Source organism: Mchenga conophoros, linkage group LG17 (assembly GCF_057382185.1).
Source record: "Mchenga conophoros isolate Kocher_MC1m ecotype Shallow Benthic linkage group LG17, M_conophoros_male_GT1.1, whole genome shotgun sequence".
Taxonomy (NCBI): Eukaryota; Metazoa; Chordata; class Actinopteri; order Cichliformes; family Cichlidae; genus Mchenga; species Mchenga conophoros.
In genome coordinates, this window is record NC_140542.1 from 39,116,157 (window position 1) to 39,143,339 (window position 27,183).

The window sequence follows — 27,183 nt, forward strand, 5'->3', positions numbered from 1 at the left end:
AAGAACAACATGATTACAAGAATCATAGGTAACGAAGCTATCACTAAATCTCCAAGATACCATTCTCATCGAAACAACCAATCAATTAGGAATATACATTTTCTCTATAATTTTAGACAGAAAAGGCAGCTTGGAGATAGGCCTGTAGTTAGCCAATACAGTGTGGTCCAGGGCAGGTTTCTTGAGCAGAGGTTGTACTGCATGCTAAAAATTAGCAGGGACAACTTCGGATATTAAACTGGTGTTTGACAAAACCCTGCCCTATGCTAGGCAACATCTCCTTAAAAAAATCGTGGAGGGGCAGGATCATTTGGTCTCAGATGGCCAACCACATCCTCTAAATAAGAAAGAGTCACAAGCTCAAACTAGTCAAAAACAACAGAGCAGGGGATGGAGACAGAGGGTCAGACCCAGGGGCAGAGATGAGAGCTTTTTCAATAAAAAAAAAGAAAAAGAAAGACACATAAAACATTAGGTCGTTTATGAGAGGCCTCCAAACAGCCAATTTGTGGAGCATGGCATTAATCTTTTCACGAAACGCTCCAGGAGCAACAAACGCACGCGCAGCTCTCCCGTCCAGTCTGTGGCAGTCACGTAGCAACTGAGAAAAAATGTTCGCAGTAGAAGAAGAAAAGCCGGAAGCGCTGCGGATGTTTTGGAAAACAGTCGGCTCTGGGGTAGGGAAACTGAGCTGTGTAGGAATGTGACGTTTGCTCACATTTGACTTACTTTATGTCCCTGAAACAACGAAAGCGACCTCTTCAGACAGTAAGGACGACATGTAGCGTGTACGGCTGCAGTTTGCTGCTGCTTCTTCTTCGTGTACGAGATTTAACGAGCTAACGGTAACATTTAACTTTAGACTGCTGTGAGTTACGAGTTTAACACTCGGCTTAACGCGGCAATATTTTATAGTATTAGGACGCGTTTAAGAGAGTAAAATGCGTCTTTTAGTTTAGTTTCGTTTTATGTCAGGGTGACGTGTTGCTTTAAATCAAGCTTGATTTTTGTGTTTATATTAACCGGAAACGTTATTTCCTCTTTAACATTGCCTTCCCAGGAAAATGCCTAAAAAGGCCAAAAAGAGAAAGCACAAGAAGTCGTCTTCGTCCTCAAGTGAAGAAGACGAGAGGGTAAGGTTACAGCGTTTGTGTACTGTAGTTGACTTTGCTGCTACATGACATGAATACTGTCCAGTCACAACAATGATTTATTGAACACACGCGTGGGAGATGTATACAGTGTCATCCTCTGCATAGATCTCAACTAGGTAGCACACAGCATACTGTTTTTATATATCAGGGTTCAGCCCCTTCATAAGCATATATCCTAACATGCTTCCTTTATTGACAAGCTTCTGTAAGACTTAAAGAGCTGTCTCAGCTGTCTTACACTTCAGGTGTTTCCCACTGTGCTGCTCTCTTCATACTCATCTGTGGCACATCCTGAGTACATACTGTACTAACCTTTGCTGAGCAGGCACGTATGCAAGTTACAAGCAGAACGTTTCTTCTAAGGCCCTAAGCTTTGCACGTTCAATAGCTTCTAGGTTAATATGTCACTAATAAAAGCCCTGTTGTATAAAAATATATTTTCCACAATACGTGTGTGTTAGTGAGAAGGATGTAAGAGTGACGCTGGATGAGTTTACATGCCTGGGTTAACCATCCAAATCGAGGGATAACGCACAAGAGAGGTGAAGAGAGAGTGCAGAGAGAGTAAGTTTGAGTAAGAAATAAGATAAATAAAAGTAGTCCAAACTCATTTTGATTTAAAAGCCAAGGAAGCCATAAAAGTGGGTTTTCAAAGGGTTTTGAAAGTGTCCAATGTTGGGGAGGTCCTGATGTGAGGGGCAGTTTGTTCCACAGTTCAGGAGCAGTCACAGCAAAGGCTCGATCTCCTCTGTGCTTTAATCTGGACCTTGGGACAGCTAGGAGCATTTGATCTAACCCTGATGACAGACTGACGCCAGAGTAAAGACTATTACAAAAGTCAAGGCGAGATGAAATGAAGGCATTAAGGAGGGGAGAAAAAATAACTTCACCCAGACTGAGCTCCTGATGGGAGAGCAGTTTGAGAACATGTGTGTGGAGCATGTATTCAACTCGAGAAAGAGAGAGTGCCCTTTCACCTCTTTTTAAGAAAAAGTCAACAATCCTGAAGTCGACGCAGGTGACCTTGAGGAAGTAAGATGATGAGGCAGAGCCGTCTTGTAATCTGGGAGAATTTGTTGTTCCAACTTTGGCCCTGAAGCTTCCAGCTGGTGAGGGGAGGCAGCATGAAGATAGTGGGTGTTTGGGTTTGGTTTAGGGCGACGAAAACTGCATCCCAATTCCCAGTGGCACTAGGACAAGACAGGAGGCGTGGCTGGAGGTGCCAGAGTTAAAGGTTCCTAAGATTTTCATCGGAAGGGATAAGAATTGGAACTTCAACATTATGCACTACATACTGTACATTAATGCCACTGTTTTGCACATGTCTCAACTCTGTATATTTTTATATATTTTATTTATTGTTGACTCTATTTAATTTGTAAAATATGTGTATACACACACACACACACACACACGTAGAAAAACATTTAGTATACACATCCAGAAAATTTTTTTTTTGCATATACTATTATATATTGTACATATATTTATTAGTTTCAGATTTAGCCATTCGTATATTTTGCCTGTTTATGTTATTGTATTTTGCACAACTCTGTTGCTTGTGAAGCTCGCACACAAGAATTTCACTCGCATGTGCTGTACCAATGTACCTGCACATGTGATGTGACAATAAAAGTGATTTGATTTGATTTGATTTGAATTGGGAAGAGTATATCAGAGAAACGGCTCAGGTTGAGCAGTTTGGAGACAAAATTGGTTTCGACATGTGCAGCATAACTAAGCACTATCATGACAAAAACGTTCAGAATAGGAGTGACAGGGCACTGGAATATTACAAAGTTTTCCTAAAAACAAGAAGTCCCTCATGTAAAAAATATCAAGAAAAAATAAAAATTTCTTTTATTGCTTTTATTTCAGCTGTAGTCTGCCTTAATTGTTGCATTTCACAAAATGTTTCATGTTTTTTATGTTATCAGATATCCAGAGGACAATATGCAAGCAACAGTTACAAAACCGCCAAGAGGAAAGAAGTTTTAAAGAGTCAGAAAAGGTTTGATGGAATTTACATAACCATTTATTTATTTCTGCATTTTTTTAACTGGAAATTAATCGTGTTTTTATATTATTAAAAAAAAAAGTTCTTACAGCATCATTTCTTTTTATTCTTCAAAATCTAGCTGTAAAAAGGACAAGGAAAAATCCGTTTCTTCTTCTGTTAAAGATGACTCCCAAAGCACCCGGCAGATCAAAAAACCTGTCTACAGACTGGCAAAAACACAAGCAACAGAGCAGAAACCCATTAATAAGGACAGACAATATGCAAAATCCAAACCAGACTTTGTGGCATTCCATGGGGATCATTGCTCCAGTAAAGCAAAGAATTATGTTTCAGGGAAAGATAAAACTGTCACTGGAAGCGACATTGTGGAAAGAGGATACTCAAAACTCAGTGCAGGTGCAGTCCCTCAGAGAACAGAAACAAAGTCTAAAGGTGGGTTCGATGAAAAGTCTTCCCAGAGGAGCCAGTCCAAATTAAACAAGCCTCGAGTGGGTCCCAGTTTAGTTTCTGCTGAAGTGAAAGAACCAAGGCAGGATGTGCAGAAGAGGAACTGCAGAACTGAGGACCCACCGAGGACTGGAAATCACAGCAGGTATATCAAGACCAGCAAACCTACCTCCTCCACCTCTGCTATAGAGATGTGTCAAAAGCATGAAAAAAAGGAGTTAAAGCCCCAAAGAAGTTTCTATAAAGATGATGCAAACACGTCTTCTGCCTCCATCTTAAAGAAGTCTTCCACTTCAGCCAAACACAGTGCCTCGGAAAGCAGCTCAAAGGTAAATTTCACATCAGTGTCCCGTGGTAAAGTTCAGTCATCATCAATTCCAAAGCAAATCCTGGCACATTATCGAGAACCATTAGAATGTTTTATTAGGCTCAGATATAAATACACCATCATCTGCATATAGGGCCACTTCGTGGTCTTCTCCACTTATATGAATACCTTTAATACTTTCTCTCTGTCTTAACCATTGTGCAAGTGGCTCTATATATAAGAAGAGGAGCAGACATTACAAATGCTTATCACTACACTGTTGATCTTCCCTGAGATTACTATATGCCTCCCTTCTTAATAGGCCTCAGAAATGTACTCAAATTGTACTTTTTGTGATGTTAATATCACAACTACCCTCATCAGTCCATTTTTAGAAGACGAGTAGTATGCCCTTTTGTAACCCATTCTTTTCAGCTTCTCACGTTCTGATGCTGCACGTTTTATTTTCGATAATATCTTACTTCTTTAACCAGACTTGAGCCCCTTTTACATTAAATGAGACCATCTTGATGTCCTGCATGATCGTATGGTGAAAATGTGCTAAATGCTTTTCTTTAAACTTGTGCATGGACAGTTTCTCTCCCTCAGAAAAAATAATGAACTCAAACATTGAATAAAAACAGAGATTAGGAAAAATACAATAAAAACAAAAATAGTCCTTCCAAGAAGAAACGAGCCTTCTACACCCTAACAAGTTTGTGTCTAACATCCTGACTCAGGATCTAATTTTTGAACATAGTTATATATTTTTAAAAAACTCCACAGTTATTACAAATAGAGAGAGAGAAAAGAGAAGTAAGAAGCCAAGTTAACGACTCTACTAAGTAATGTGACCATAACCATGATGTAATATCAGATTTGTAAAACAATCTGAACTCTTCAGTCGTCAGTATCTCTCCTGAACATCCGAAGCTTCTCTGCAGCGGATGCGTTGGTTTTCTTGCGTATGATCAGGCGTCACTCCGGCTTGGTGACCGTGCGCCAAGCGGACGGCAACTGAATCTCTTCCTGCTGTCGGGTTGCTGTGGGGTTTTCGCGCGGTGATATTCGTTGCGTCTTTTGAAGACCTCATTAGGGTAGTCGTGGTCCGCAAAAATCGTACCCTTCATAGAGCACCTCCTTCTTCTGCCATGCGCTCCAAAGAACATCTTCTTTCGTATGGGAGTCCCCAAACTTCACAATGGATCGGGGCTTTTCGCGGTCAAAGCGCAATGTGCTGTCTGGTCACTGGGAAAGCCCAGCGTGTTTTTCAATTAATTGTCCAAACATGTAATTATGTCGGCCCTTTCTTAATCTTCACATATTCCATATATCCAAAGGTTGTCTCTGCGCGCTGCTTCTAGGCTAGCTTGACGTCCCGTCTCTTATTTAATGACGATGCCGCCTGTAGCGCCGTCTCAGTCTCTTCATTCGTCCCTCTGCCTCTTCCACTCTAGCATCAACTCCTCTTAACTCACGTTTAATATCCGCCTGTTGTTGGTTGTTGTCTTTTCTGAAGTCGCGTAGCTCTTTCAGGATATTCAGGAGGGTGGGCTCAGCTGTATCCATGCCCTCCGTGGCTAACCTTGGGTCAGGAGAGTAGCTCCAATCCACGTGGCTTTTCTGTTTCCTCATCTGTCGGAGTTGTGACTCTCTTACTTCTTGTGACTACCCCCGTTTCCATATTTAAAAGCAGTCTCCACTATTATAAGAAGATTAGCCTCGTTTAAACCATACAGGGACAAAACAAAACAAAGCCTGTCGTTAAGAACCGGAAGTTCTTAGCGATTAATTCTAGCTATGCAACGAACCCAAAGTTGCTCAGATCTTAAACCAAGGTTAAAATTTGATGGCAGGCCTTCTGGGTATGGGCAGCTCCCGCAGACACCTGATACCAACACTGACCAGGTAACATCACTCATTTAATGTTGATCCATGCTCAGTCATCTGGACCTAGCGTCTTCAGTGGGAGTCATCCAAGTGACTTCTTCAGTCTCAGCCGACTGCAGGTTTTCCCAACCTTATCAACAGTACATTTCCACAATAAACCAGCCCACCGAATGAACAATCGTTCAGTGGGCTGGTTTCAGTTCATATTGTCCACATGAACAGAATCAGCCTTTTGGGATCACTCATTTAAAACAGTAAGAAAGAACTGAAGGATAGATGTTTGTTTTTAAATGGATGGCTTTTCCACAGATACAGGTGGTTGAAGAGCTTCATCTTGCCCGCTCTGAGAAGAGATTGGAGGTGAATGTCCTGAAGAGCTACGGGGAACTCACCGCTATGGACATAGATTGTCCCGAAGAAGGACCTGCAGGTACGTAAGCGTCGTCTCTTTCCTAAAGACGTTCCAATTTTGTACACTCATCATGTGTTAAATTTTAAATCACACTTTGAGGAGTTTTTGGTTATTGTTTCAAAATTTCAATTAAGTATGTCAACTTTCAACTCACTAATTCAAACATCTGTAAGTGACAAAACTGAAATAAAAGCCCAAACTTTCAACTTGTGGCAGAAGCAATTTAACACACGTAACCCACTCGTAACTTGATCCATGGTTTGACTTTTTTTAATTAATCCTTGTGTGACACATAAAGATTACGATATAAGCATCTGATTTATATATTTTAACATCTGACTTATGGATTTAGTTATTAATCTAACAAAATGGATAACTGATAAGACAACTGAGATGCTCAGCTCAAGTTAGTCTTAAGTAGTTTCTGAAATCGAGTTTCCACAAAACAATTATGTGGAAAGTAATATTATTTTTTGTGTTATTTTATTTATTGTTTTGATCATTTAAAAATAACCAAGAAATTACTTGATTCAATCCAATGTTTTTTTTCTTCACAGGCAGAAACTCGTCTCAGCAGGACCTAATCCTTGTTCTCGACACAAACATTCTCCTCAGTCACCTGGATTATGTGAAAAAGATCCGCTGTCATGGCCTCGGAGGTGTTTCACGCTATAATTTGCTATTAAAGCAGTAACTAATACTAACGGTGTTTTGTAGAATGATTTATAATATTTCATGTTGTTAAGATTTTTTCAGTCATGAGTTAAATGCTTACGTTATCTTCAAGCAGTGTATTTAGCCTTTTATCTTGAAAATTGTCTCCATAGAACAGCGTATTGCATTTTTGCTTTCCCTAACATAACATAATTTAGTTTTTAGACTCTATGATCACGCATCTGCTCCAAAAGAATGATTTCATTCCAGGATCAATACAGTTGCAAGAGAACTGAAGAGAAAATTTTAATTTAAAAAAACGTTATGATCGCTTCCACATTGTCAGATTGTATTTTTATGGATAAACTAATCAGTACTGTCTGCTTGCTCTGTGTTTACTTCATGTTCTGTTAGGCCTGGGCTTCCCCATTATCGTCATCCCCTGGGTGGTGCTTCAGGAGATGGACTCCCTAAAAATGGGAAGAGGCCTGTCAGGCTCCGTGGCCCACCTGGCGACTCCAGCCATCTCTTACATTTACAAGTGTTTGAAGAGCCGGGAACCTCGGCTGTGGGGCCAATCTATGCAGCAGGCCGCAGAGAGCAGCAGTGAGTGGAAACTTTGTCTCTATTACACATCCATTAGCCCATGTGAGAGCTGCCTGATAGGCTGTTGGGTGAATTGTTGACTTGATAAATAAATAAATGTCACCGTCACCCTCAACAACAGCGAGCACATGAAAACCTTCTATCCATTACAAAGGAACGTAACCGTTCCAATGTTACCAGCATGACAAGCAGATCCCACCTGAGATGTTTTCCACGTGCCACAGTGGAGGAGGTGCCCTAACTTCTTCTTGTTGCATGATGAAACTCCACTTGGAACCTTGTTAACATCCAACCATGCAAAATATGATTTTTTTGCCATTTTTCAAGTGGTCTGAAACTTTTGGTCGGGACTGTGTTTTGTCATTGCTTGACTCCTCTGCACAGACACTAGGTGGCACTAATGCTGAACTCTTTCTCAAGAAATTAGTCACCATAATATACATTGTAAATATCTCAAGGGCACATTGTATCCGTGCATTCATTGCTGTGTCGATATTTTGTTACATTTTAAACAAGATCTGACAAAGGAGATGAGGAAGAAATGTTTTGGGTTTATTTTGGAGCCTCTACGCCTTCAGTATCTCTTTTAAAACAGGCATGAATTCTCCATCTTGTGTTTTCATTGTTGAGTCCTCCTGGTGTTTAACAGCGTCATGTCTTGTCCTTCTGTCCCTCTCTCTCTTCCTGTCTGTCTCCCCTTGTATGCAGATGGTCTGACTGCTGAGAATAACGATGACAGAGTGCTGCAGTGCTGCCTGCAGTACCAGAGGCTGTACCCAGAGTGTGCTCTCACCTTATGCACGTGAGTTATCCCTCCTCCCCCCCTACAGTAAACTGCTGCTGCTGCAGAGTGTGTCCTCTGCTGATAATGCACATGCATGTGACTGTGAGTGGGTCCAGCCAGATAGTTCCAGTTGGGATGAGAGAAAGAAAGCGAGGGCCAGACAGCTATTGGCAAAGAATAGATGTGCTGAGCACGGGAATGTGAGTTTAGTTTAGCAACTTATTGGCTCCGATTTTATGACGCAGCTATTTTGTTTTGTTTTCATCATTTTGACCTATTTCACGGCGCTGTTTCCTGCTGTAGTCATCGATTGTTTTGCTAAATCAAATTAGCGGGCAGACAGCGCTTCAGTGTCGCACAGTGAATTGATAATGAGTGTGGATGTCTGTGAAAATAAATAGTCTTAATGCCTTATCACTGCCCCCTGATTAAAAACATGCTTCTATTCTGTCATCTTCAGCAATGATAAGAATCTGTGCAGTAAAGCCCTCCTGAGTGGGGTGAAGGCACTCTGCAAGACTGACTTGGAGGCAGAGGTTGGGAGATCCAGACATGGCCTTCAGATCACTGGAGGCATTCAGGCTTCTGTGCCACCGAGCAATAACCCTCAGGTCTTATCACCAACGCTGAGCACGAGGTGCCCACCGGTTCAGCCACATGGTCAAAAGAAAGCGGGCTTTTATGTGGGAGTCCTACACAAAGGTGAGCTGGAGGTTAATGTGTTGCTTCATCATCATGCAGTAGTTAATGGCACATACTATCTATGTACTAGGAATCCCCCGCAACACATGCACTTCCTGTTTTCCTTCCCTCCCTTCTTATATTAACTGTACACAAGAAGTACACAGAGTTAGTATTACAGATGTTCATTTCTAGTCATTTACTCGTATGTGCTCTGTATCTACTGCCTAAAATCACTCAAACATATAAAATACTTGTATGTAACTGATCACAGAAAGCAAGCAGCTCAGTGAAGGAGACGAGGAGAGGACACTAAGGGACCTCAGCGGATGCATTTCTGCATTAGAAGACTGTCTGAGGGAGGTGCTGTCTGACGTTTTGCAAGTGGAGATGAAGGCTGCTTATGATGACCTCTGGCTTGAGGTAAAATAAATAAATATGGGGAATTTTACATCACTGACACTAAAAACACAGGTTCATTAGTTAAATGTTAGGTTGTATCAATATGCTGTTATAATATAAGAAGTTACTTTAGATATGGGTACGGTGATTGATGAGCTCCTCATAAGTGACACGTTCATTCTGTAAATAAAACTGTAATGTAAGTAATTGGTTCATGATATCATTCTTTGCATTAACAGATCGTTTATTTAAAGCCACCGTGGACACTTCAGGATGTCTTACAGTGTATAAAAAAGCACTGGATTGCTGTTTTTGGCCACCTCACCCATCGGAGGAAGGAGCAAACTGTTTTAAAGCTCATCAAATTTTTCAACTCCGGTAAGCACAAATATAGGTGAAAATATACTCTTATATACTCAGTGGTTACGAATAGTGAGTCTGTTATTAGCCTTATTTTGGAGTCTTGTGTGGTGATTTGAAGATTTAACAGGCAGCATTGTTGTGAAGGACATCACGTCTGTTTCTTGGATCTCGCAGGCTTGATAGAATCAGACATTCTAGATGAAAACATGATGACGACAGTTTCCTAGGAGCTTGTGTCCATATTCCCCTGAGAGTAAACAGCAGAATTTAATGTGTATAAAGGCAAATACTATATAATTATTGTAGCTCTGTAGTCATTTCAATGTTATAAACTGAAGCTTCTGATAGTCAGTTTGCCATATAAGCAATGTTTGAAACTGACGAGCTGATTATTAGCTCATCAGTTATGCAAAAAGTTACATTGTTAGGCGATGAAATGTCCAATTTCCGATACTCTGCATTATTTGTATAGAAAACGGTGCTTTCCCTGCACCTTGGCAGAGAGCGGTGGTGAAATACTGAGTCATCCCTCGAATGTAAGCCGTCCACCGTGGGGGTGTGATGTTGTCCGCCCTGCACTGTGCTAGAACCCTAAAGAACTGCGTGCAGAATCAGGTCATTTGCTAAAGTAGGAGACGGAAATGTGGGTCAGAAAGATGCTGAGTCGCCCACTGCAGCACTTCTGGGTCTTACTGCTGGATCCCCTTTGTGTATTCTCACAGTGCTGAATGTGTGTGTGTGTCTGTGTGTGTGTGTGTGTGTGTGTGTGTGTCTCTGTTTCTCATGCTCTGTGTCCACCTGTGTTTAGCTGCCCAATAATTTTTAATCCAGGCAAGAATGTTAATAGATTAAACAGTGTGGTTTTGTCCTTGCTGTGTGTTTTTGTGCGTGTTTGTGTATCCTTGGTTCACATGCTTGATTTCTTGGTACCACGCAGCCTGGCTCTGTGCCAGGAAGCTGAGAGAAGGGCGAGCAGAAGGAGGAAGTGAAGGCTGGATGGACTGTATCTGAGGCTAAGAACAAATCTGGGAGTGGAAAAGTACTGCATGTGATTTTGTGGTATCCCCTAAGAAGGGGGTGTGTGTGTGTGTGTGTGTGTGTGTGTGTGTGTGTGTGTGTGTGTGAGCGTGTATTCATATCTTTGTGGGGACCAAAAATTGGAAGTTTAGTATACTTGGGGGGACCAACAGCTGTTATGGAGACCAAAATCCTGGTCCCCAAAATGTGGTTTTAGTGTCAGGGTTACAATTGGGTTGTGGTCAGGTTTAGGGAAAGCATTATGGTGATTAGATGTTTGTTTTTTAAAAACAGCTGTGTTTGTGAGGACAGACTGTCTTCATACACATCTGTAAGGTAACAATATTCTCACTGTTAGGGCTACAGCTGGAAATGGAAGGATAAGCGTCCTGATAGATGTGTAGCTGTTGCTGTAAAGAATTTACTTTGTTTGTTTCCTTTGCTGTCCATACACAAATGCCAAGTTAGGTAAAGGATTTTTAAAAGAACAAGATAAATAAAGATAAAAAATAATGGAAGATAAATAAATGAGTACAAAATAAGTCAGGGAAGACAAGTGTGGAGATGTTGATGTAGATGGATGTACACGGAGCTTAATGTGCAAAGTGTCTGACATGCAAATTGCAGTTGAGGTAGGTCAGCTGTTCAGGAGTCTGACAGCAGGGGGGAAGAAGGAGCTGTTGAGTCCGGACGTTCTGGGTTTCACACTCCTAAACCTTCGTCTGGAGGGCAGAAGTGTGAACAGTCCGTGTTGGGGGTGTGTGGGGTCTTTGAGGATGGAGGCGACGTTCTGCTCTGCAGAGAGGGCAGCGGAGTCTCTGACTCTGACCTTCATATTTATAGAAAATAATGTGTTTATTGTGTAAAATGTTGACGTGCTGTAAACCTTCTTCTATGTGTGGATGTATGTTTTCTTGCACAGTATGTGCACATGCAAGCTCCCTGTCAGTCTGCGCGTCTATAGGTTTCCACCTGACTATAACAGGAACACAGCAGCTCTGCAGCAGAGCTCACTTTCATAATAGTTCAGTTTTTGTTACGTGACGTAAAACAGAGTTCATTTAGCTTCATTCATTTAGCACATTTTAGTTAGGTGAGATTAACCTTTATGTGCAGTCAGCTGATGGGCAGACTGCATGCATGCGTGCGTGTTTTCTCAGGTGAAACGGTGGAGCGTGAAGCCATCTCAGAGGTCGTTCAAGATGCCAAAGAGCTTGTGAACGCTTTTTCGAGAAGTTCAAAGCGCGTTCCACGAGCAGTCGCTGTACTGGACGACATTTTGAACAAGCTACGACCTCAGGTCAGCTCGAGCGCATTTGAAGACTTAATGGGTTTTTGTGTATGTTGTATCGTGGTTGTGTCTGTTTGTGTCACGTATATTGTAAGGGAAGTATTTTTAAAGTCTGATAACGAGCTAAGCATTACCCATTTTCTTATTAAACATAGCAATTTGAGTTTTTTTGTTTGAAACGTATTTTTCGTATTGTTTCTCAGCCAAATCCTCCTACGGGGGGAGAATCTCCCGCCTGCGACGTTGTCATGAATGACGATGACGATAACGGAGACTCTCACCAGGAAGTGTGGGCCGTCTTTGAGAGGATCTGGTCTCACGTGTGTCAACTAAGGTGGGCATGTTTGTTATTGGAGTGTTGGGATTATACTGCAGGTGCCATATTAGGATTACTTACTAGCACATATGCTTGGATTTATTTAAATAACTATGTCACCATCAGTTCAGAAGTTAGCGTATTCTGCAGCAGCACCGTACTATGATGATAGTGTGAGAGCCAAGTGGTTCCAATTGTGGAGGAATTACAAAAAGTGTGATTTTGCCAGGACAAAAACACACTTTGGAGTTTATTTTGAAGTGTGTCTTGTTTTTCTTTCCGTTCTGCCGACCCCCTGAAATCTTTTGCTTTCTGTTTTGTTTTAGCTTGGAGGTGTTCAAAGCTCTGGGCTTTGACCCTCACACCAGGCAGTGCCTTCAGCCAGAGGGAGCTGCTCCACCACCACAGGATGCCTTGGCCTGCTTGCACAAACTGTCCTCCATGGTCTCGCAGCTGCTCCAAGCTTTCAGCAGGTATGTCACGTCAGTTAAAAAAATACCGCTGGAGGCCCCTTCCTGTTGCTTCTTTAGATTTTAGGTGTGTGCGTCACAGTCACCGTTTCACAAATCTTACAGGTACATCTGGATCCGTGTCTTTCGGTAACCTCCACAGAGGAGTGTGATCTTGCTTAACCTGTCACGCTTTCCTCATGTTTTCACAGGTGTGTCTCACCTTTGCCTCAACAAGTAGCTTTTCGAAGAAGTCCTTTAAACGGCCACCCCTCTCCTTCCTGTGCGCATGTGTTTTATGCTGTCATTGCTCTCGGGCTTCATTCGGCACCGTAGCGCAGGCTGTAATCTCCGTGACCTTGTAGCTTTGCCTTATCGCCTTTCCCATGACGCAGCAGCCTGTGCTTCAGTGTAGCGGGAAGTTTCTGGTACGAACTCTAAGAAAAATGTCTAGAATGCACTTCTTGTGCCTGCATTGTCAGCGTGTGGTATGTTCACATGTAAGAAGCGTGTTCTTATCGCACTGGGAACGACCCGAGTCAGTCTTTAGTTTGTTCTCACGTTTACATAACACGAATCATCACAGTCGTCTGCAGTGATGCGGCTGCAGTCACGTGCTTTTAATTTGTTTTCCATTCACTCGGTTCCACTCGGAAAATTCAACAACAGCGCTTTTTCACGGAAGACATTTCACGCTGTGCAGTAGGAAGAGCTTGTGGACATAACAAAGTTAAGAATCGCCGATTTCCATTTGACCGCTTCCGTTTCCCAGAGTTGTGACTCGTAGCTCGGTGTCAACCTCGTTAATCCCACCTCGCTTCTGTGCGTGGGACACAAAAAGTGACAATTATTTGTTATCTATTTCCCGGACAGCATTCAGTGTAACATTTGGGTCTCTTTGAGGGAAGGTAACAATAAACCGCTGCCATCCAAAGGTCGAGGTGTCTCCTGATGTTCAGCCTGGTGTCAGATACAAAAACAGTGTAGAAAAGCTTTTGCTCTGGTAGTGACGCGGTGTTTGTGGTGACATAAAACAATCTGCTGTTTTAAAGTATATGAAACTTCTCACAGTGCGATATCCTGAAAGCCCCTCAAACCATTTAACCCTCCGAGCTCGTCTGTTTTTATTGTTTTTGAATGGTGGGACTTCGTTACCAGATATTACATCACGTCTAATATATGATCTGGTGAAGCTGCAGATAACATTGTACAAAAGCCTCCTGACACGTTGTGCCACAGCGGCGTCCTTTTCGAACACTCCGATAATCCTGCTTTCTCTCGAGTTTGCAGCTGCGGCGTCCGTGCGTACCCGTGGGCGTGTGCGAGGCTAATAAGAGCCACTTTAAATAGATAGTAAAGTAAACACACAGTGAATTCATCAGATGGGATACTGTCTGTAAACATCTAAGAAGGACATACCAGAATATGCATAATGGCCGAATAACACGAGTGCTTTCAGTCCAGAGAAAAGCTGGAAACAAAAATGGGAACTTCTGTCACACTGAGTGATATTGCTGTGAATGCATTTCCACATTAGTGTGAAGCATGTCGAGTCAGGTCACGATTAAACAATCTTAAACTTGATGTCTGCCAGCATGACAAATATTATAAATATGAATCACTGCAGGATTTGCATTCCTGTGGATTATTATTAGCAGGAATCTGCGTGTTTGTGTGTAAATCTGCGCCAGTCCGTACGCATGCATGTGTGTATTGGGCTGCACGAACATGGTTGCCTAGGAGACAGCCGGGCTCATTTTCATGTGTTTGAGCAGAGCTATGAGTCATTCCATGCACGCTATCGCGCCGTCTTCCTCTTTTTCATTTTTCTCATTCTGCAGACACTAGATATGGATAATTTAGGACACTGTCATTTCCTATCATTTTCTCCTATTTCCTATCCTTCCACCCTCGTTGCTCTGCTGTCGTTCCTTGCTGTCTTCTTGTTTCTCGCTCTGCATTATCCCCGTGTGCGTCAGAGTAATGCACTTAATGACAGTGCGGGTTTGCATTTTATGCAGATGCACGGTTGTGGATGAATGCGCGGATAATACATGGAACTGCAAACTCATTTTGTCTGGCACAGTTTTAATCTGAGCAAATTCGTGCAATCGCAGAAGAACATTACACACCGGTTAAAACCATCCTCCAAATATTTGGTGGTCGTCTCCCTTTGGCCATAAAATCAGTTCAAACCTGTCAGAGACGAGCGCTGGGCCTTTGGGTTGCGCACACAGTGTTTCTGGGGGGCTTTTTGTGATGGTTCATGAACCCGAGCGTTTGTTTTTCCTTTTGATATTTAGCCTTTATTCAGATATTACTTTGTTGAAATCATGTAACGCGCTGTACAGGTCCAGGGACTCACTGCTGTGTGTGCTTTATAGGCTGCTGTCGTGAAATAGGGGTGTGTGCTGTGGTTTCCTTTCACAGCCATGTGAACGCATGGACGGTTAACTCGTGACACTAAATTGTGACAGCGCTGCTGCCTCTGTGTTAGAGGACAGACTCCAGGGCCCCAACCCTGAGCTGGCTAATCAAAACTGAAACGTATCGATCCCAGTGGGACTTTCTTGTAACAGAGATCAGTTCTAACATTGTGTTTTTCTGTTTTCAGTGTCTTGTTATCAGCTCCCGGCTTAGAAGAAGTCCAGACACTGCTCAGCATCATCAACTCCAACAATGTCAGTGGCATATGACAATTATTGGTACACAATTAGATGCACTGGACTTTGCCATGCTAAGCGCTTCTTAATGTGCTGTTTTCTTTTAGCTCAGATAAACTGCTTTCTGTTTCAGATAGTAACTGAGAATTCCAGGTTAACCGCCAAAAGCCTGCTCGACTGTTTTTCACAGCCGGACTACAGGTAGGGAATATTCATCTACATAACATAACTGTATTTTTATTGTTAAATGTAAATGGCTGCTTTGGAGCTTGGTAAAAGCGTGACGTGGCTGCGCACATACTCAGTGATGCGTGCCATTAGCTATAACTTTCTTCTTACCAGGTATTGTATTCAAGCATGTTCTCGAAATTCTTGCGCTCTTTGTTGCAGCGTGTCCAGGCGAGTAGCTGTTACAATGACTGTGTCATGCCAACATTTCCAAACAGTCGTGCAACTCATTGTTAATATATTTCCTTGGGGAAAAATCTGTTAGCCATACCTTAGCAACCACTAAGCTGCTAGCTTATCGGTGCAGTTAGCGTGTCCTTGTCAGTTGCAGAGCCATAACTACACGCGTCTCACAGGGTGAAGCCTTAACAGGAGATCAGTGTTTAGTAACCCGGCGGCTTCATTTGAATCTTGGAGATGTAGCAGTGCTCCTGTGCAGTCTCATAGAGTAAAAGAAGGGTCACGAGTGAATTGAGTTTTGTGTCACCTCATTAAGCTGCCTTTGGATTCAAGAGCTTATTTTAACCTGAGCTCTATCTCACTGTTATCTGTTGAGATGTAAATTTGAAGTAGGTCGGACTTTCAAGGAGCCTGATGAAGTGCTGAGCAAAGGGCTAAGTTCAGGACTACGCACAGAGCAACCTCTGCCCTCCTTTTATATCGTGTAACGTGACACATGAGCTTTACATTTACGCTTTCTCTGAGATTATCTCATCAATCTTAAATGCCCATCATAAACTGTTATAAAGGGAACATATTATAGGATATAAATGCCATCATTACGTCACAGATTTTGGACCGTTTTTGTCTGCTTGTAACCTTCAACGTGGTTGAGAGTGTTTAAGCTGTGAGGTGTCTTATACACACGTACATTATTTTATCACTATGTCAGATGGATTTATTCAACTTCTGCTTGTATTTTTAAAGTTTTAATAAACAGACTTTAATCTTACGTGAAAACTCAGCCACAGAAACAAGCAGAATCACTACACCCGTCAGTCCATTGTGATGTCAGCTACCATGGAAACAAGCCACAGTTTTACGTATTCAACCGTCAGTTATTTGTTTAACACTGCTGCCTGACTCTCAAAAGGTTTCTCAGATCGTGACATCACTCCAGCCGTCACTGTTATTAGGATTGGTTTTGTTTGTCTTCAGTCTATGGAACATTTATGGATCAGGGGAGGGCCGGTGTCCTGCAGGATCTCACCCTGGGTCAGCACACCTGAATGAGATGATTAGTTCATTAACAGGCCTCTAGAGAACTGCAAGACATTTAAATCAGCTGTGTTGGATCAAGGACACGTCTAAAAGCTGCAGGACACCGGCACCGAGTCCTGGAGTTCCCCACCCCTCATATAGATAATAATAATAATAATAATAACAGGGCTCTAGACTAACTTTTTGCCATGGGCGTACCGGTACGCCTAACTTTAAAAAGTTAGGCGTACCGGCACAAAAGTTAGGCGCACACAAATGTTATAATAATTTATATAATATAATGTGTTTTTCTGGATACACTGTGCTTTTTCAGCATTCAAAGATTGATGACACCGTGTCAGAGCACTGGCTATGAATTTCAGACGGATCAGGCCTTAACTTAACAGAAAAGTTAGCAATAGTTCTTTTCCTATTACAGCTACATCCACGTCTGTCGTGCCTAGGCTGCTCACTAGGGCTGGGTATCATCACTGATTTCTATAATCCATTCGATTCCGGTTTTCAAAGTCCCGATTCGATTCAACTTGGCCTCAGACAGTCAGAAATATTATAATTCTGATCATTTATCAGCACTGACTTCATCAGAATTGTGAACATCACAGCAGATGCCTTTGTGTGAAAGTAACTGAGAATAAAACACAGAAAAACATGAAAGAGATTTTCCTGGTCTGGCTTTTTATAGCAGAAAACCTTAAAAACATTCTACAATGTTCTGCATATAAAGTTTAAATTTCTTCAGTATTGAACAACAGAAAAAATAGGCTTTCTTGTCCGAGGTCATTTAAGTGAAAAAGAAAAAGACAGCAGCCACAGCGCTGTAAACAACGGTAGACTGGTGGGTAATAAGCCAATGAATAATACAGAAAACAGATTGGAGACGAGAAACTGTTCTTGAAGTACAGAGAGAGAGAGAGAGAGAGAGCTAGCAGTGCATGGAGTGTGATTTTAATAGTCGTGGAAGCAAAACAGCAAAATTCATGATGACATTGATCAAATGTGAAGCGCAGTTTGCTGCTTCTTTTGCTGCTGGCTCGGTGGATTTTGGTTGGAGAGACAAAACCTGCAGCTCAGAATCAGTGCAAAAAGACGTAATCACAGCGCGGACCGGACGCATCAGAATCGCTGAGCTCCGACAGCGTGTCCGTCTGCGGGCCGTCGGGTGAGAAAGCCGAGAAAGACAAAGTTGATTCTGATGCGTCGGTCTGTGTTTACGTCTTTGTGTGGAGTCCGTGTACCTGCTCTCATCTGCTGTTTGGTTGTTGTTGAAATGGTTTTGTGAGCTTTAATCTGAGAATCTGGCGTTTCTGGCAAAACACAGTAATATTTAAAAGTCGATTCAGGATTTAATGAATTGATATCGCTTTATTCAAGCTACTCACCTCCCACTTCCACCTGCACTTTCAACTGGACCACGGCCAATCAGAGAGGTCCCGCCCCTTACTATCTCTGATTGGTTTAGTCCACGATAGGGGCAAAATGTGTGTCTGTTGTTGACCACAGGGAAGGTTGCAGATTTTTTTTTTTTTTTTTTTTTTTTTTGCTACCCGAACATTTGGTCGCACAGGTGCAACCAAATATTTTTTTTTTTAGTAGCACCACTGAAAAATTTGGTCGCATTTGCGACCAAATTGGTCGCACTCTAGAGCCCTGAATAATAATAATAATAACTTTATTTATAAAGCACTTTCAAACAGTGCTGTACAACTATTTGAAACTACAGAGATAAATAAAATAAAAGCGATACACGGCAATACAAGTAAAAAACAGTAAAAATTTAAAAACTAAAAGCCATAGAATTAAGACGTAAGATAGGGTGAACAAATGTGTCTTCAACTTAGTTTTAAAAACCTCCACACAGCATGCCTGCCTAATATCTTGAGGGAGGTTGTTCCATAGAAACGGGCATGAAAAGAAAAAGCACGCTCTCAGATTTTCTGGCTCTAGGAACCTTTAGAAGGCCAGAGTCCTGAGATCGGAGAGCGAGAGAGGGAGAACATTATATATAATATATACATTAGGTGAATGTGCAGTAGTAGCATGTATGCAGCAAGCAGGTGATTTCTGTACATCATCTGGATGGCTTGGGGATAGAAGCTCCTCTTGAGTCTCTCTGTCCTTGCCCGGAAGATGCGGAACCTTCTACCAGATTGCAGAAGTTGGAACAATTTGTTGCCTGGACGGGACGGGTCCTTCAGTATCTGCTCTAGTCCGGCATCTCCTGGTGTAGGTGTCCTGAAGCGGGGGGAGAGCAATCCTGCAGCAGCGTTCTGCTGTACGGATCACTCTCTGGAGAGCTTTTTGGTCCTTCACACAGCTGTTCCCAAACCACGATGTGATGTTCTGTGTGAGGATGCTCTCCACAGCACCTGTATAGAAGATCCTGAGGATCTCTGGAGAGACCCTGAACTTCCTCAGTTGTCGTAGGTGATACAGGCGCTGCCTAGCCTTTTTGGTCTGGACCTGAATGTGGGCAGCCCATGTCAGGTCTGAGGAGATGTGGACACCGAGCTACTTGAAGGATTCGTCTGATTCTGGCTATGTTCCTCAATCTTTGTTATCTCTTTTACACGAGACTCAATTTATGACACTATCATCAATTTTCAAGATGAGATTTTGGGACAAGTGCTGAAATTTTTGAGGCCGAGATGACTCGAGGTTTTTTTGATGTTTGGTTTTTTTGCCGTCAGAATTGTTGTCTGAAGGCCAACAAGGAGACCCAATGGATTTACTTTACCAAGTGGATCATCACGGCCTTACTGTATTGATCCATTTGATCGACCTTTGTTGTTATTATTTATTTTATTTTATTTTCAGTTGTTACAGACGGGACAGACATGACTGAGGGATAGGAAAGGGAGAAAGAAAGATGAAGGAACAGAAAAACAGAAGGGAAGTGGGACAGTGAGAAAGGAAACTTAAAAAAAAGAAAAAAAACTCCTGGATCACCTGTTGAGAGAGAAAAATGGCTCGTTTTGTGATCTTGCTTATTGTGTCATCAGAGCTGAGAGCATTATCAGATGACTTTCCTGTATTTCAGTGACTTTCTTGCCTGGAATAATCATGTGAAGTCAGATGTTTTATTTAGTGTTTAAAGGCAGCTTGTGCCGTGTCACTTCCCAGAAGAGCTCTGCAGGCACTTGGCAGTCGCATCGTTCTGGCTTTTGTTGCCACAGATCGTCACTGACAGGCTCTTTGTTTTGATCCTAAATGTTTTATTTGTTACATTCGCCGTGAACCAATCTAGGACTTCACTTAGCGAGCGCAGTGTTAAATATTTGATTTCTTTGTTGAGTGCAGTGGTATTATGTCACGAGTTATATAAGGCCTTGGGAGGCGCTGGTTTCAGCTGATAAGATTTTACTGTGTCAGGTTAAATAAAACGTGTTCTGTGTTGCTTATCGTTCTCGATAACATACTTTTTATAACACTATAAAACACATTTAAAAATAATCAGTGATAGGTCTGTTACTCTGCACTGGCACAGAAGCACCAGGAATAAGGGTACTGCTTTCTGTTATGTGATATAGGAATGCCATTGTGTGTTTAGTAAGAAAGGATATTGTGCAAATCGAGCACAGAGCTTGTGGGCAGTCACATGTGCTTCTGAAAGACATCTAGATTTTGAACAAAGAGGCAAATGTTTGGCAGATTTTGAGCTGCTGGTAGCGTGGGAGGATGCAATTGAGGAAGCATTTGAGTGCTAGTTGACCGATGCAGCTGTCTCAGGGCCTTAACACAAACCAGTGACGCACTCTGGGGCCTGATCAACCCTGGCAGGGCCTCCTTGGATGAGGGTGTCTGGCGATAATGGCCGAAACACCCGATGAATCCAAGGTCCGCTACTGACGATGTGTCCCACATTTTAATATGATAATCTAGATCAGATCTCTAATCCCTAAAGCTAACCAAGGAAGGTAAAAATGGCAGATTATTTTGGGTGAAAGACCGAAACACCCTGTGAAGTTGAGGCACACGACGATGTGTCTCGCTGGTAACGTTTCTGGGCTGCATTTCCTCATAACAGCAATACCTGAAGACCTTCTCCAATTATCAGGGATTGTAACTTCCAGTCCTGTTACTGAATGAATGTGATGTCCTGCGACTCAGCTCAGTTTGCCTTCTGTTGAAATCCACTCAGCTCCAAGAAATATTCAAATCCACACAGCCCTGCTTCTGCTCTTGTTTGAAAACATCTGTTTTGTTTTCATGGAGTCATCGGTCTGATGATGACACCACACCTGGATTATTTTTCACTCGCAGACGTGCCGTCAGGTTGATGCCCGATGGCTTTTAGTGCAGAGCAGCGTGGCTGTTGGTTACCGCAGCTGATAATCGAATGACTCTGTTATCACAGAGTGCTTGTTCACGCATTAGCCACGTCCATGTTTAACTTTCATATCGTTTCTGGCATAATACGCTGACTCACTCAACAGATTTAGCGGTGGCTCCTTCTGGCGTCGTCTCATGTCATGAAATTTACACATTAGTTTTATGTAACTCGGTCACACGGAGCATCCAGAGGGAAACGCCGCTCTGCCGTTTCGTAAGCCTGTGGGGAACAGCACATCGTTCAGCACAAGAAAGCCTCGGGCGTTCCATTAGTTAACTTTCTGTTCATTATACTCGAGTGCTGCTGTGTGTCTGATAAGGCAGATCGGTCTCCTTCAGTAATAGAAGCTTTTATTTCGCCCTCTCGTGCCTGATGTTAGTGAAATATGAATCTTTGTTTTCATGTGTTGCATTAATTTGAACGCACCGCCTTCGCTTGCTCTTTATGTTCATCGGACACTTTAAAAAATCTTCTTATTGATCAGTAATTAGAATTCTTTGTCCGCATCACAGTGACAAAGAAAGATTTCTCTGTGCTTGTTGGCAGGACCGGTGAGGGGAAAAGGGAAACATGGATATAAATGCAACCATTTTCGTCTTTATTGTTACTGTTGTGATGCTTTTTGCTCAGATGCAAGATCCTAAATGTTCTTAGCGCCATCAGAGGGGATGGAATACAATCGGAGGCTTTCTGCTCCTGCTAATCACATGATGCTCTGCTTTAGAACATCACATCATCACGTGGTCCTATTTTCAGTTGAGTGCAAATCATTAGTGTCTCCCGGGGACATGCATTAACTACCTGTCAAACACATGTAGGCTGTTATGTAACACAGCAGCCCTTCCCTGTGTACACACTGTCGATGTGACAAACGTGTCGCAGTAGTTTGTCAGTGGAAACACTTTGAGGGAAGCTTGTCTGTCCATGGCGCACTCTGGAATGCAAAACCAGCCCAGTTGCCACCAATCAGCACATCCTGGGAGCAGCCTGTACCCATTTCCACAGGCTCCAAAAACACACAGCTGCACCCTGGGGTGAGGGACGGGAAGTGGATGGATAGCAGTCAGCAGATTCCTCTCCTTCCTGCAGTTGCACAATCATCTAGTGAAAACAAAGAAAAAAGGCCAACGAGCAACAAGCTCCCTCAGCGTCTCCGCTGCTAAGCAGCTGTTGCCAAGATTTCAGCAGCCAGTTTGCATGTCTGTGCATGCCGAACCCTCGTTATGTGCGTTTGCAACTGCCTGGATGTGCTGTACTGTAGCAGTGTTACCAAAAAAAATTAGCTCAGCTGAGGGAAATGTGCTTAAATAGCTGCCAGTGAAATCCAGAGCTTCTGGAAGCTGCCGTGTACACAGAAGCAGGATTGTCTGTTGTGAGTGGCGAGTGCGATCAGCACATCCAAAGTTCAGTGATCAAACTGTTAGCGTAGAAAAGTCTGGATTCATCCACACGGTGCCATGTTCGGTTTCATTTTCAGGCATCAATTCAAGACGACGTGTTGATTATTTCTAACTTCAACTTTCACAGTTTCAAAATTACAAATAGGAAAAAGAGCCTTAAGCAAACGTTGGGGCACCTCGTGGTGTGTGCACGGCACCACTCTGTTAGGTGACTGTCAGCTTTTAAAGGTTTTGAGTGCCTTCGGGTTATTTAGGGGTTTTTTGGGGGGTGGAGGGCTGCAGTGCAAAGACTGAAACTAACCCACTGAAGGAGCAATGTGAATGGTACTCATGGCCATTGATCAGTGGTCTTTGATCAATGGTTGCTGATCAATGATCATGACAATTTGCATATTAATAATCAAGGAACTGACCTCAGAGCCCATTGTTCATTCAGTGGTGCTGGTGTCAGTCAGTGTGCAAATGTCCTGTTTATAAGGTTGGAAACCTGCAGTCAGCTGAGACTGAAGACGTCACCTGATGATGATGAAACGTTCTGCTGGTGGACGGCGAGGACGTGTCTAAACCTTTAGCTTTTGTTTCTAGAGACAACACCTTGTGAATTATCAGGTTTGGTAGGATCATCCGTAGTGTTGTGATCAGAAGTGTTTAACTGTCGTTGTTTACCTACAAACCATTCTTCATCTCACCACTGAAATGTTCCCTGTGCCACTTGCTGCAACGTCTTTACTCAGGGCCCTTAGAGACTCCTGTTGTTTAGTTCATCAGTCCACAGGCTTGTTTCGATGCTCATTTGCAGACTTTTATGGGGAGGTCACAGGAACAGACTTTTCCCAATGACTCTTCCATGAAGGTCATATTTATGCCGCAGATAAGAACGGTGCAGCGCCATGCCCGACTGTGCTTCCAGGTCTTTTTAAGTGAAACAGGTTTTCCTTTCTTGCTGTCCTGTGAGCAGTTTTCTTGAAAAGTGCTGCGATCTTCCAGATCTCAACTTGACCTCCATTCCCATTGACACGATCAGGCTTAAAACATTTCATTAGCCACAGGCTTTTTGGAGATTAGATCGTTGTCCGCTCTCAACTCCTTGTCGCACACTAAGAGACATTTCTGGAGCAGGGTTCTCAGGGTTTTATGTTTAAGTTGTTTGTTGCTGGTTTTTAGTTTGTTTTTTTTGTCTTTTTGAGAGCTGACGCAGTCTCTAAGGGGATGGGTTTAGGGGATAACAGGAGGAGGGAAGCTGCAGAGAGGCATTGAAGACTGCAACTCTGCTTTCTGCTCCCAGCTCTGGATAGTCACATTTTGGGGGTTTTAATAAATTTGGCCAGATTTCTAGAAATGAGAGCTGCTCCATCCAGAGTGGGATGGATGGCATCTCTCCTGAGAGAAAAAGTGTCACACACAAGGTTCCTTTTGTAAAGCTTAGCCCATCTTAAACACTGTGTACTGGTGGAGAGTGCATTCCTGTGACCAAAGTGCCGTACGTTTGACACCTTTCTGTTGAAATGTTCAATTCAATTTTATTTATACAGGCGCTTTATATTGTAAGGTCGACCCTACAATAATACATACAGAAAAAAACCCATCAATCATATCACCCCTATGAGCAAGCACTTTGGCGACAGTGGGAAGGAAAAACTCCCTTTTAACAGGAAGAAACCTCCGGCAGAACCAGGCTCAGGGAGGGGCGGGGCCATCTGCTGTGATTGGTTGGTGTGAGAGAAGAAAGACATGCTGTGGAAGAGATACAGAGGTTAATAATCAGAATCAGAATCAGAATGGGTTTATTGCCAGATGTTGAGGTTTACAACATTAGGAAATTGCTGCGGTGCTTCAGTGCAGACAATAAGAATTAAAGTGCTATGTAGAAAGAAAGATATGTGCATGAGATATACATGAGATATATACATGAGAATAAGAATTATGAGTGCTACGAAGAAAGATATATACATGAGTGCAGGTGGTGATCAGTGCCAAACATGAAACATGTATGCATAACAAGTATGATTCAGTGCAGAGAGGTCTGTTGACACATAGTGAGTGAAGAAGAAACACCCAGTGCATCATGGGACTCCCCCAGTAGCCTACACCTGTTGCAGCATAACTAAGGGAGGATTCAGGGTCACCTGATCCTGGTGGATGTTCTGCACATCCTCCAGTTTCACAACACTGAACGCTTATCTTATAACTCAAAATTCACTCATCGATCTGTTTTCCATCCCAGCCTTTCAGTCTCCGTGTACTTTGTGTAAAAGCCGAACGACAGGAAAGTGTAGTTGAAGGGTTAATATCTGCCTCTGGATTATAAAGTGAACAAGTCCGCTTTAGTGGCTCTATTAGTGGATCTAATTAAACCATACAGGCAAAGCTGTGTGAGAGAGGTGGATGCCACTCCCTTCTCTGTACTCATGTCTTTCTCTGTTTTCTCGTATTCCCAGGGAGAAGCTCAGGGTGGGAGGGACCAAGTTAATGGAGCTTCAAGAGGCCTTGGAACACTGTGTTCAAGCTGCAGGTCAATACACGACGTTCCCCACGTAGCACCGTCAGGAACGTTGCTCATCAACCAAACTGATTCCTCGACGTGACAGATTCTTAACTTGAACTCAAAGCTGTCGAGTTAAAGGCGCATCTGCTCGTGCTGTGCCCGTTTCTGCCTTTGTTCTCCATCCATAAAGCTCATGTTACAGAGATAACGCTGTTTTCTGAAGGTTTGTTTAATGCTGTAACAGCTGGTTTGTATAATTCACTAAGTACAGATTTCATTATTCTCTAATAGCTTTGCACTTGTGTCCTGAATGAGTTTTGGTGAGTTAAGGTGAAATTTAGTTTATAAATATTTAAATCTATTTTAAAAAAGCATATTATTTTGTTTAGAGTGATTAGTTAAATGACAAAACATTTTTACTTGAAATATTTTTTTAATAAAAATAAAATATGTACCATTTGTTATTTAAAGGCCTGTATTTATTTAGGTTTGTTTTTAAATCATTTCTGATTACCTGACAGCTTCTTACAGAGCTTAATCTGTTGACGTCGCTCTCATTCAGTATGAAGCTGACGCCTGAACATAATTCTTTAATGTAGATCAGGACAAAAACCCTTTCATGATAAACCAGCAGGTCAGTGAACAGAAAAGGACCGTTTTCACCACGAGGCTCAGGTTACATCCATAAAACACTATTTTTCTTATGAATGTTGAGATTGTTCAGTGCATTTTTTAAGAGCCCATTTTGACATCTAAACTTATTGTTGGCTAAATTGTCAAGTAAAGAACTTTTTTTTTTTTTTTTACTGTTGCTTGGTTTTGAATCACTAAAGAGACGCGTCACGTTTTCTTTCCCGAGGTAGCGTTCGCATGTGCAGAGCGCTGCTGTGATCGTCAGCCCGAGCGTGGTCATGCGTGTGTGTGAAGGGTGACTAAGGGGATTATATGCCTGTGATGCCAGCAGACAGGCTTAGAATACACCTGCTGGTAGTGTGACACAAGCAGAGGCTGAAGCATCAGACACCATGCAGGGAGAGGTGGAAGATGGTGAAAGGACAGGTAATGAGGACCCCAACTTCCTGTCTCAGCTTAGTCATTTAGAAAAATGTACAGAGCCTTTCTTTTAAACTTGTAGTTGTCGAGGGACCTCGCTGTGACGTAATTAGAAAATGACTGGAAGAAAAACTATCAAAGTTATAATTGTAAATGATCAGGTAAGAGTTTAAAATGCTTCAACACATGTCGATGCTCTCAGCTCTTTAGTCATGATCCCACTTTACAATGCAAGAGAAAAGTGTACAGCCACACATACTTATACTAGCCCATTTACCCCACCATACAAGTTACCAGTGACCAAGTTGTGAATTGAGTGCAGGGCAGGGATTAAACCAGCTCCAGCAGGCAGGCAGTGATACGAGGTCAGGCAGTCCTCTTTCAACACTTCCACTATCCAGAATGACTGTCGTCATCCCTTCCTGCTGATGTCTGTTAGCCAGCTTAGCATAATCTCCACTAAAAGACACTTGGGAGGGGGAAAAAAAAAAAAAAAAAAAAAAAACTGGCTTAGTGTGGTAGTCACTGTGGAAAATGGTGGCAGTGAAAGCTTAGCAGTGAACAGGACACAGCAATTACTCAGGAGCAGAACTAGAGGAAGATGAGGTGGCAGCAAAAGTTAGGGTCACCTGCTGAGTCACGACTTAAAAACGATACAGTCTGTTATCGAGCGATACTTTGTTAATTACTTGATTAATGTCAGAATTTGCAAACTGATGATTCATCTGAAATTATGACACATCACGCCAAAAGAATCTGGTTTAAATGATTTATTAAGAAATGTTACAAATGTGGTCATTTTCTTGCTCTAACAATCCTTCCAGAAGAATCTGCCAATGCCTGACACTTTAAACCCAAGACGGGAAAAAAAAGAAAAGATTTTTAGTAAACTGCATGTCTACATACATCAATTTCTTAAGTCACAAAAACAAAAATGTAGTTAGCAGAAGCATGGTTTGTGCGTGTGTGGTGTGTGCACGTGAATGCAACTAAATCTGGCACTGGTTAGA

General features: G+C 42.4%; 1 protein-coding gene across 5 annotated transcripts; it reads left to right on the forward strand.

Annotated features, from left to right (window-relative positions):
* Window positions 1-367: 367 nt before the first annotated feature.
* Window positions 368-25,579, forward strand: swt1 (SWT1 RNA endoribonuclease homolog). 5 transcript variants are annotated; one of them, XM_085252783.1, is made up of 17 exons: window positions 368-788; window positions 1,061-1,133; window positions 3,092-3,165; window positions 3,293-3,950; window positions 6,128-6,248; window positions 6,788-6,889; window positions 7,299-7,490; window positions 8,199-8,292; window positions 8,735-8,976; window positions 9,230-9,378; window positions 9,597-9,735; window positions 11,898-12,037; window positions 12,232-12,362; window positions 12,671-12,817; window positions 15,408-15,474; window positions 15,590-15,657; window positions 25,074-25,579. In XM_085252783.1, the coding sequence occupies exons 1-17, from the start codon at window positions 733-735 to the stop codon at window positions 25,171-25,173; spliced, it is 2,553 nt and encodes an 850-aa protein (XP_085108909.1). In that variant the 5' UTR covers window positions 368-732; the 3' UTR covers window positions 25,174-25,579. The 5 variants fall into 5 exon arrangements, with proteins under 5 accessions (XP_085108909.1, XP_085108912.1, XP_085108914.1 ...); XM_085252786.1 differs by having other exon boundaries at window positions 370-768; XM_085252788.1 differs by having other exon boundaries at window positions 370-677.
* Window positions 25,580-27,183: the final 1,604 nt, after the last annotated feature.

Bases quoted from the DNA above. Each gene is read 5' to 3' on its own strand.
- swt1 (XM_085252783.1), top strand. From the start codon at position 733: ATGTCCCTGAAACAACGAAAGCGACCTCTTCAGACAGTAAGGACGACA. The intron at 789-1,060 runs GTACGGCTGCAG...TTGCCTTCCCAG, and splicing joins GTAAGGACGACATGTAGCGT to GAAAATGCCTAAAAAGGCCA. The intron at 6,890-7,298 runs GTGTTTCACGCT...ATGTTCTGTTAG, and splicing joins CCGCTGTCATGGCCTCGGAG to GCCTGGGCTTCCCCATTATC.